General features: G+C 46.3%; 1 protein-coding gene across 4 annotated transcripts in view; it reads left to right on the top strand.

Moving 5' to 3' along the window:
• MACROH2A1 (macroH2A.1 histone) overlaps positions 1 to 11,341 on the top strand; it is a 65,370-nt gene that overhangs the window by 23,612 nt on the left and 30,417 nt on the right. For all 4 annotated transcript variants that reach the window (XM_017871931.1, XM_017871934.1, XM_017871932.1 and 1 more), the window contains exons 3-4: positions 5,416 to 5,522; positions 5,950 to 6,147. In XM_017871931.1, coding sequence (XP_017727420.1) covers positions 5,416 to 5,522; positions 5,950 to 6,147 — 305 coding nt within the window. The remainder of the gene's footprint in view (positions 1 to 5,415; positions 5,523 to 5,949; positions 6,148 to 11,341) is intronic.

The following is an 11,341-nucleotide window of genomic DNA, read 5'->3' on the forward strand; positions in this document are numbered from 1 at the left end:
TGACTTCATCTTGCTGAAGGAAGATAGACAAAATGCTTTCAATACAACAGATATGTTTTAGTTCAAGACATTTGGAAAAAAGAAAAGGGACCCTAAGCCTTTCGTCTCTGGCTGAACTTGGAAAGTAGACCTGTCAAAGGTATTCATGTTCAGACGGCTGGTCTGTAGTCAAAAAGGCTGCCAAACCATGCTGTTACCCAAGGATGTGGGAATTTTGTCAAGCGGCCTTAAAACAGTCATGTTCAATGAAGCTGGGGAATGTTTGGCCCAGGGTGCCCCTGCAGGGCTTGCAGCTCTGAGGAGAGGGGATATGTTGTATCATCTAGGCCACTACAGATGATGGTGCCAGCCACTCAGTAGTTCCTGGAGACTGGCCCTGGCCGGGAGTGAGAACCAGAGGCTTATGTGTTTTGAAAAACAAAAATCTTAGAAGAGCTAATGAGCTGGCCAGTTTGCTCACCGTTCAACCTGTTCCCTTTGCACCATTTATAATTGGGAACTTTACCACACTTACAATCCTCTTCAGAGCGGACCCTAAGTGCCTTGGGCCCCAAATCAGTCTAGTATTGGTCATTGGAAACAGACTTTCACCGACTGAGAAGACTTGGCTTGATGGGGTGGAGAACCTGGTATGGGGTTCTGTTTCTTCTAATTGTTCTTTTTCCAGTTTCCTCCTGTGGTTTCTTATGGATTCCATTTATTTTGGTTATAGCCTCCAGGCTGTGGCTCCTGAAAATTCCCTTCAAGGGAGGATCCAAGGGCTGAGCACTGGAAACTCTGGAGAAAAGGATTTGTGTCCATAGATCTGGTGTTTTCCTGGTTATCTTTCTCAGAATCCCTTTTCTTTTAGACCGGCCACAGACAAAACATTTAGAGACACACAAAACCTTCCAAAATATGAAATGAGTGAAAGAATCCACCCTCCCCCTTGTAGGAAGGCATAGGCTCCATTCAGATTGAGGCAGAGGCTGAAGTTGGCTCTGTTCTAGCCTAAGAGAAAGCCCTCCTTGCTGGTGGGGATGTGAGGGCCATCCCAGTGTGCATGGGGGGCAGGCAGGAATTACTGTACAGCCCTGAGCCTGGGGCCTCCATTACTTTGCCCTCCATATTATTGCAAAGCAGAGGATCACTTACAGGGAAGAAAACTACATCAGGACATCTTTGGTGACGTGTGCCCTGCCCCAATTCCTCAGCAGTCAGTAGCAGTCAGTCACCCTCTCTCCCCCTCCTACTCCCTCCAATAGGAACATGCCCTGGAGAGCAGATGGGAACCGTTCCATCTTATTGAGTTGCTGGCATTTTGCACCTCTACTCTCTGCAGCAGACAACCCTTTCTTAGCTAGGAAAGCCCTTTACGATGGCTTTTTCTAAACCTGGACTAAGGATGAGAGGGTGGGTATTACTGATGGTTGGCAAGGGATGAGTGTGTGCTCTAGGTTACTGCTTTTGTTAAGTCGGGCACCCTCCGTCTTCCCTGGCCTTGGTGAAATGCCCCGGCCCTCTGCTGCTGCAGCGCAGGAGAGGGGTGGGGCACTGAACATACTTCTCATAAAAGGTGTGTTTCTGAGGTGCTCTGTCTTGTGGGTCCCTTAACGATGGGGTTACTATGGTAACTATCCATCTGAAAAAAATGCAAGAGTAAACAGAAGATAAAGCTCTTGCTCAACTAGCTGGAGGGTGGATCTATGCCCCTCTTTGTTATCCCTCCTTGACCCAGCTCCCTCCTCCCTACCCACAGGGCTGAGGGCCCACTCTGTGATGGTAAGAGTATGGGGAGGCAGTAATTTTGGCTTGCACAGATAAAAGATGAGCTGGGGTTTTGCAAAAAGGAAGAGTCTTGGATTTGGGGGCTCCTTGGTAAACAGCAGAATGACATCCCTGCCCAGTTCTTTCCAAGGAGCTGAGATGGTCCTTCCTGCCCCTCCTCATCCACCTTGCTACTCACTGTCACTTACAGGTTGGTCCAGTGTGGCATCCCTGATTCCCAGTTGAATAGCAAAACATGAGCACAGTCTTTCAAGTTTCCCTAGTGGAGAAACTGAGTCTACTGAACTTTCAGTCACAAAGTAAGAGCCTAAGAGGGTAAAGCTTGCAAAGCCAGGGAGAATGTCCTCTAGCTCCTGGAGAATCCAGCTTCAGGTTTCTCAGCCCTATGTGCTTACTTCTGGGCTACTCCATTGCTTTCTTTTCTTCTTTACATACTGCCTGCCCTCACCCAAGTCAGAGGCCCAACCACACTCTTCCAGGTCTTTTATCCATCATTCTTATTTTCCTGCACAAAAGAAAGTGAAGGCAGCACTGCAGAAAATAAAGACCACATCCCTCCCCTCCTCCCCACCCCAATGGCCACTGGGCCTTCTCTCAGGGAGGGCCTTCCTCCAACGTTTTGGGCAGGAAGAGGAAACAGGCCACCTCCACTTTCCTGAGAAACTACCTTCAAACGATTTTCTTGCCAAAGGGTTGGACTTAGGACTTAGCAAAACAGGTCACCACTGTGGGCATTCTCCTTCTCCCTCCCTTTCTCTCTGTTAATGAGGGGGCAGGTAAAGCATTCTTTAGCACATTATGGTCAAAAGATTGTAATCCATCAGCTGCCTCCTGTATATTCTGGCTCTGCAGATACCGATGGCCCAAAACTTCTCTGTGGCCTCCAAAAGGGGAAGGTTGAGGAAGGGAGGGGAAGCCAGCAAAGTGGGCTACAGCTCCATGGTGCTTGATGTGCCTCTCAGGCCTTCCTGCTGCGAGGATTCTGCCCAGGGCCCATCATGGCTGACTCTCCTTCCTGTTCCATTGCTCCCAGACTCTGTGCTCTTGGGCTTAGACTCTTGGTTTGGTGTCCTCTTGGGCCGTGGGCAGGACAGTGGCATTGCGGATGTGCTCTCCCGTCCATGAACACAGGAGAATGAAGGGCAAGCTGGGCTGGCCAGGCAGGCGCTTTTGCATTCACGGTATCCAGGGCCCAAGGTCACATAGGCATCACAGGCACCTTTTTGGCCTGGCCAAGATGGACCCATCACTGCTGGGCATTGGGACACTACCACGATCAATGATAAGGTAGCTTCAGTGAAACTGCTGTGTGGCCATCTCCCTGCTCCACTGGTAAACTAAACTGTGCTGACACTGGTACAGGGAAAGGAGTAGCTTTGTGGAGATTGATGGGTGAAAGTGGGAAATGTGAGCCCCTCCACCAGATTCCATGTAAGCACTGGCTATCTTGCCTTCCACCCTGTCTTGGTTTTGTGGCTCTCACACGTATAAAGCCCAAGTAAGGGACCCTGTGGCATTCTTTATCACTCTCTGTATCACTGGCATGTGTATCCCTGCAGGCCTGGGAACACTGAGAAGACAGGGGCCTCATGGTATGTTGGGTCCTTCCTGCCAAGCACAGAGTTGTGTGTCATCAGTATGGTGGTTACCAAGCAAAGGAATTCCTGCCTTGGATTTAGGGGGAAACCTGCTGTTTCAAGTGTGTCTGATCTCCTCCCGCCCCCACCCCCAAAGCTAATATGAGAGTTTCCTTGAGTAGCCAAGCAGTTTTTTAGCTTTACACACATACAGCAGATTTTTTGCATTGGGTTGAGCTGTTAGTACCTCTTAAAAATGTATGCCCTGTGTCATACTGTAAATTTTTAACACATGATTTTTATGCAGCTAGAATTTTGTTTCTAGTTATTTCATAATGATTCTTGAGTGCTGATGTTGCTGGAGAAATGTAATGTTTACAACATAACTAACTATTAGAAATTCTTTAGTACTGGAAGGAGGTCAGACTTGAGTTGGGCCCAGAAGGGTAGCCTAGAATGACATCCCAGTATGGGCAGAATTGCAGAAGTGGAGAATATAAGATCCATTCTGGGTCTATCCATATGCGTCACTAAGAAAACAAGGAGACAGTGATGAGGTTGACAGGTTACCAAGAGAACTGTAATGCCAAGGAGAAAACCAGGTCTTGCCAAAGGGTACTTCCTAATTCTCACCATCTTTGGTGCTGTGGAAAACGTGTCTTGTCATGTGAGACTGTGCCCAGGTGGCAGGTAAATCAACTCTAACTTAGTACTAACTATGGGTTATGCTCATAGCCTTTCTAGTTTTTCTTTTCTCTCATACATTTCATTTTGAGAAACTTCAAACATACAGAATGTCAAGAATACTTATTTCATCACCTTACATACTTATTTCCTTGTGTTAAGAACTTTTAAAATCTATTATTTTCACAATTTTTAAATATACATGATTGTTAACTATAGTTACCATTCTGCACAATAGATCATTAAAACTTCTAACTGAAACTTTATGTCCTTTGACCAACATTCACCCCGACCCCACCCCCAGTCCCTGATTACACATAGAAATGAGTTCATGCTATATTTGTCCATCTGTACCTGGCTTATTTCACTTAGCATAATGTTCTCCAGGTTTATCCATGTTGTTGCAAATGACAGAATTTCCTTGAAATTCTGTCTTATAAACATTATAAGAATCATATACCGGGATTTAACAACTCTTAACATTTTGCCATATTTGCTTTATTCCTTAGAGCTTTTTCAGGATGGAGGACAAGTTGTAGGCATCAAGATGCTTCACCCCTAAATACATCAGCATGTATCTCCTAAGAACAAGGGTGCTCCCTACAGAATGGCAATACCATTATCACACTTAAGAAAATTAATAACTCCCTGTGTCTGATACCCAGTCCACATTCAGATCTCTTCAGTTGTCTCCAAAATGACTTTCCTAGCTTTTATTAAAAGAATCAGGATTTCATCAAGGAGTGACACATTATATTTGGCCGTTATGTCTTTTTAGCCTTTGGAATCTACAATACCTCCCCGCTCCCCCCCACACACCCTTTAAAAAATGTATTTATGACATTGACTTTGTAAAGAATCCAGTCACATCCTTCTAGTTTTGCATCCAGATGTGCAGGCATTCAGCATTGATTGATAATCAACAAAGATTGGTTAATAGGCCTCCTCAACAGCAAGCCATCCTGTCCTTGAAGCCCTATAAGCAGACATGGTATACTCTCAGGGACCACGCTGAAGACTTTGGGTTTGGCCCTGGTGACATCTGCAGTGCTGACTACAAGCACCCTTTCTGGGAAATGGGGGCTGGAACTGGGTTCAGATCTCAGCCCTCCCACTCACTCACTGAGTGATCTTCAGCTGGTCCCTTCTCCTTCCTCAGCTTCAATTCCTTCATCTCCCAAACAAGGACATGGGACCTGGGGCTTCCTAGGTCCTACTCAGCTTTGCCATTCAGCACCTCTGTGACTCTGCCCACAGCTTTTCACCTCAGGGTAGCTGCTTCCCGAAGTAGCTGCCTGTGCCCATTCCTGGCACTGTGAACATGGGAACCGGGGCGGGGACACATGGTCCTCTAACATGACCATACACTCATCTCTGCTCCCCACAGCGGAGATTCTGGAGCTGGCTGGCAATGCAGCGAGAGACAACAAGAAGGGACGGGTCACACCCCGGCACATCCTGCTGGCTGTGGCCAATGATGAAGAGCTGAATCAGGTATGGGGCTCTCCCATCTCCCACTGATGTTTGAGCAGGTGGTCATACTGCCCAAGAAACACAGCTGAGTGACTTTGGTGTTGGCTGGTTATGAAAGGTGTGGACTGCAGGATTAATTAGCAGCTTCCCTGCCTCCCATGGCAGTTTTTCCCCAAGGCCTTATTGGGAGTGTTGGGGGAAGCAGGATAAAACAAGGTATTTGGCTCTCCCAGGAGAGAGATGATCTAAATTCCATTTGAGTGAGGGACTCTGGGGACTGGATCCCTGAGCAGTGAGCCTGAGTCCTGGTAGCATCCTCATGGAGGATGCCACGGAGGAAGGAGCTGCACCAACCCAAAGCAAAAGACTGTCCTGGGCAGGGCTGGCTTCTTGAAGGTTAGAAGCAGGGTATCTGGCTCACCATCTGCTATTCTGGTTTTCCTGAAAGCTGCTAAAAGGAGTCACCATAGCCAGTGGGGGGGTGTTACCCAACATCCACCCTGAGTTGCTAGCGAAGAAGCGGGGATCCAAAGGAAAGTTGGAAGCCATCATCACACCACCCCCAGCCAAAAAGGCCAAGTCTCCATCCCAGAAGAAGCCTGTGTCTAAAAAAGCAGGAGGCAAGAAAGGGGCCCGGAAATCCAAGGTACGTGATTTGGCTGGAATGTATGAAGTGGAATAGGATGGGGTACAGATAAACAGGGTTATCAGGGCCCCCCCGCCGTTCCCCCTGTGGGCTCATCCCAGTGATGGGAGAGAATAAAGGAGGAATATGTAGGAGCTGATTACACTCCAAAAGGGCTAATCCAATACAAGTAGCCAGAGTCAGGAGGCCCTCCCAGAGTCTGGACCCAGTTGAAGGACAGAACCCCTGTGGGCAAGGTGGATGGATGGTGGGCTTTCAGGGATAGCCTCAAGCTGGAAGGACTCCCAAGCTGGCCCTTTCAGGGAGATGCACACACCTATGGGAAGGGGACTTCCCTGTGCTAGGTGACAGCCACCGTCTAGTCCTGTGGCCAGCTGCCTGCATACCCTGATGCTCAGTTGCAGAACTCCCGTGTTGCCGTGGCTGCATGTCTTCCATCAGAGCGCTCCAGACAGTTCACTCTGTTGACATTCACACAGAATGGTTGCTTCTGTCAAGGAGGAAAATGGACGTATTACTCAGGTGCTTCTTCCTGGGCCCAACTTGGATTCGCTGGGTCCTAGGTGCTGGAAACCCTCTCATTAGTGTCATCTGATGTCGTCTTGGGTGGGGAAGGCCAGCAGACTTCAGGTCATGATCCTCAGTGTAGAGGAGCACCCTCCAGAGGTCCAGGCCTGTAACTGCTGTGCTCACCTGTCGGAGCAGGAGCTGGAGACTACAAGGCAACTGGGATACATTTTCTGTGTTCCTTTGCCGAGTCCTACCTGTCAGCTGTTGTCAGAGCCTCCAGAGCCAACAAACAATGGACAGTGCCACCAAAGCTTGGTCTCTAAGAAAATGGAATCTAGAGGCTGCCCTGCTCTGAGGTACCCTTTAAGGAGTCCTCCTTCTGGCCTCCCGCCAGATCAGGAGGAAATTACACCTGGCAGAAGGTGACCTCTGTATTTTGCAAGACTCTCAATAAGAAGTTCCTGGAAACACCCTGTGGAATCTAATGATGCAGTGTCAGGAATTTCTTCCTACATGAGCCCAAATCCTCTTACCTGAGTGAGACAGTGAGGACACCTTCCCAGGACAGGCTCAAGGAGCTGTGACCAGGTGGACAGAGCTCCTCCTGTCCTGTCAGCATGTCCTCTCCTTTGAGCCTGCCTGTGCCTCAGGCAGACTGGCTTTCACCTGCATGCAGGGACATCTTCTGTGACCCCCCAACCTTCTCACATCCACACTGTTTGTGGAGCTTTCTATAGTTGAGGTGGAAGAGTCTGTATTTCTTTGCATACACAAAATCTAAATTCCTCTTGCCACCATGCTACCCACCCTTAGGCCCAGAATCACTCCCAGCTCTTTTGAGAGAGAAATCCAATATTGAGGAGTGTCCTGTAAGTTATTTCCAGGCACTTGCATTCCACCTAGCTCACAAGTCCTGGAAGAGGCTTGAGGCCAGGCAGGGATTTCACAGAATGCTCCACTGCTCATTCCTGCTAACTATAGAATTAGCAGATTGGACAGTTTCTTTTTCCCTTTCAACATTTGCAGTTGGGAGGAGGGCGGGGAAGGGAAGGCAAGAGGAAAGTGCTTGTGCAACCCTTTTAAATGTTAAAAGGCAATGAAGATATTGAATCTATCATCTTTTGATTATGAGCCCCAGAGACCTGGCTGCCCACAGAGCAGGGCCCTTGGTGCTGAGGACCAGCAGGGGCAGGACCATGTCCTCAGCTTAGCCTTTGCCCTGGCTGTGTCCTGAGCCATCGCCCTCCTTCATGCGTTCACTGTTGATATTTGAGTGGGTCTCTCATGCCAGTATCTGCTGGCAAACCTGGGCTGAATCTTGTTCCCATTACTCTAGTCTTTCCCTAGTAGTTTTTGTTCTATGACTTTCTGAACTTTCCAATTTACTAAACACTAGGAATTCATCTTACTTTTTGGACTTGAAATATTTGGAGCAGGGGTATCTTTAGCTCCTAGAAGCTATATTTGGAACTTAGTGTTTCTAATAACCATATGCCAATAATCACTCGACCACTCAACTTTTCCCTTGATTACAAAAGCAGGAAGCCTGTTATGGTGGTCTGTTTTTCTTCCACACAATAAAACACATTGTCTGCTTACTGTACCAGTATTTGGCTAACATTAAACCCTGGGGGAAGCTGAAATTGGAACCGTGAACAGCTAATTTTCAAAACATTTGTTTAATGTAAATTGTGGTGTCAGCTCCCAGAAACAGCAGAAAACCCTGCATCTCTAGGTTTAAGTGGAATGTTCTGAAAATAACCTTTCCAGAGACATGCAGAGAAAGCGTTAGTAACATGCTAAAGCACTTGTAGTGAGAGTTGGTATTTTTCAGGTGTCAACACTTGACTTCCAAATCATAATTTTCCCCACAATTCTACATAATTTGGAGGTTTTGAAAATCTCCGGTTGTGACAGCTGAGTCAGCTATAGTGGGAATGGTTGGAGAAGGCAACAAACTGCACCAGGGGCTGGGTGTCCAGAGCCCTGGCTGTACACTAGGGCTCCTACTCTCCACTTGGGTGCCTTCAGGCAAGTCTGTTCCCTCTCTGTGCCTCAATTTACCTCCACCCATAGAATGATTGGGTCCATTTCAGCCTTACAATTCAGTAACCATATGCATATTACATAATGTTTTTGAGTAGGGCATATGTATGAGTTTGAACAAAAAAGTATGCAGTAAAAAATATTTTGCTCCCACTGTAGTCCCTCACCCTACTTCTCCCCAAGGCGCACTCAACGAGTTTTTATGTCTCCTTTCAGACAGTCTATGCGTATAAAAGCATATAGAGGTATAACTCCCTCCCCATCCTACTTGCTCTTTTTTTTTAAATAAAAAAAATCATATGACCCCCCTATTTTAGCAGTGTGGCATAGTGATTAAGAGTGCAGGCTCTGGGGCTAGTCATTTCCTAGCTGCATGATTTTGGCAGGTTGCAGAACATCTCTGGTGTTCAGTTTCCTCATCTTTAAAAAGGAGATGTAACACAAGGTGGTTGTGAGGCTTAGCAGAATTCATGAAAGTGCATAGAATAGTGTCTGGCACCTGTGTTCACTGCCCCTGTCACTCTCTGGGCAGTCCTTCCATGTCTCTGCATGTAGAGCTGCTTTAGTGTTGCATGGGATGACTGGTCACTTACGTGATATATAAAACCAGTGTAGCCAGCTGAATTAGTCCATTCTTATACTGCTGTAAAGAAAGGCCCGAGACTGAGTAATTTATAAAGAAAAGCAGTTTAATTGACTCACAGTTCCACATGACTGGGAAAGCCTCAGGAAACTTAGAATCACAGCAAAAGGCACCTCTTCACAGGACAGCAGGAGAGAGAGGAGCAAGCAGGGGAAATGCCAGACACTTATAAAACCATCAAATTTCATGAGAACTCATTCACTGTCATGGGAACAGCTCAAGGGGGAACCACCCGCCATGATCCATTTACCTCCACCTGGTCCCACCCTTGACACATGGGGATTATGGGGATTACAATTTGAGGTGAGATTTGGGTGGGGAGCAGAGCCAAACCATATCATCACCCTTCTACAAGTGGACTTTTAGATTGTTCTAGCATTCATTCTGACAAATAGTAACTGTCATTGTTTGTGGGTCTCTGTCCTCACGTGCAAGTAAATGTGTAGGATAAAGTCCTCAAAGTGAACTTACTGAGGCAAAGAGTGAGTATATTTTTAACTTTGGCTATTACTCACTTTTAGGGCATTTTAAATACATTAATCTCAAAACCACCTCATCTTTTTAATGTTTAATACTGAGTTTTTAAAACATGAATATTCATTTGACCAATTTGTATCTAGTCTGTATACACTAGTTACTATTCTCAGTAGTGGAGATGTGGCAGAGAACAAAGTTCCTGCCCTCCCTCAGTGTTCAGGGAGGATGTGCAGATTCATTACAGAAGGCAGGAGGGAGTAGCTGCTATGACAAAAATAAAGTGGCATGATGGCAGAGCCAGTATTATTTTACATAGGCAGTGAGGTAAGGTTGCTGTCATGATACTGGAGTGGAGCCCCAGCAGAGTAAGGTATTTGGCCATGCAAGTGACTGGGGGCAGAGAGCTCCTGGCAGAGGAATGACAAGTAGGCCTGAGGTGGGAGCATGCCTGGCCCCTCTTAAGAGAACGTGACAGGACTTGCCTGCGGGCTCCCTAACGTTTTTGTAACATGTATACTTTTGGCAGTGAGGGAAGCCTAGGGACCCTTACTCGAGATAAAGATTCCAAATGCATAAAATAAAATACCTAAAATTCAAAGGAAACTATGCCTAATTTTGTCCCTTAGGTTAAGATCCATCAGAATGTACACTAAGAATCATAGGATAACTTTTACGGGGTCTCTAAGAAGCCAGTTTTTGCCAAACTTTTGAATAATAATGATCTCACCATGGATTTTTTCAAACACAAACCGTCAACAAACCTCACCCTATCCCCATGTGAAAACTGCCCTACTAGATCATAAATACAGGCTTGCTCCTCACCACCCGGCAAAAGCCCAAGGTGATTTTCGTAGAGTGCCTCTTTTTCTTGTTGAGGCATAAATATTTAAACTGCAAATTGAGTGATTAATGTTCTGGTAAGGGGAGCCAGTGAAAGGAATTGGTTCGTTTGAGAAGCTACTATTACAAAAATTTGCTTGCCTTCTATTGAAATTTTAGGCTGTTCAAACATTAGAATAAGACACTAAACATAGGTAAACGTGGGGTGATGATTTTACGTAAGTCTTTCTGGATGCTCAGTTCTACAGATTCTTAAATGTCACCCAGCTGACTCTGACCTAACAGGTTTTCTGCTCAGAACAAAGCCGGGCAAGTGTCCAATACATGGAAATTTATGGGTTTGTAGGAAAATATAAAATTATAACAGTCTTTTTGGAACTGAAAGACAGGATTGCTTGCTAACTTTTATTTCCCCCAAACTGAGATATGAAAATAATCTACCACTTAGTATCACCATTTCATAGAAGAAAGGGCATTTTTAAAAATTATACTTTAAGTTCTAGGATACATGTGCACAATGTGCAGGTTTGTTACATAGCTATATATGTGCCATGTTGGTTTGCTGCACCCATTAACTCATCATTTACATTAGGTATATCTCCTAATGCTATCCCTCCCCCAGCCCCTCACCCCCCGACAGGCCCCGGTGTGTGATGTTCCCCGCCCTGTGTCCAAGTG

This window comes from Rhinopithecus bieti, unplaced genomic scaffold (assembly GCF_001698545.2).
Source record: "Rhinopithecus bieti isolate Rb0 unplaced genomic scaffold, ASM169854v2 scaffold_5889, whole genome shotgun sequence".
In the NCBI taxonomy this organism is placed as follows: Eukaryota; Metazoa; Chordata; class Mammalia; order Primates; family Cercopithecidae; genus Rhinopithecus; species Rhinopithecus bieti.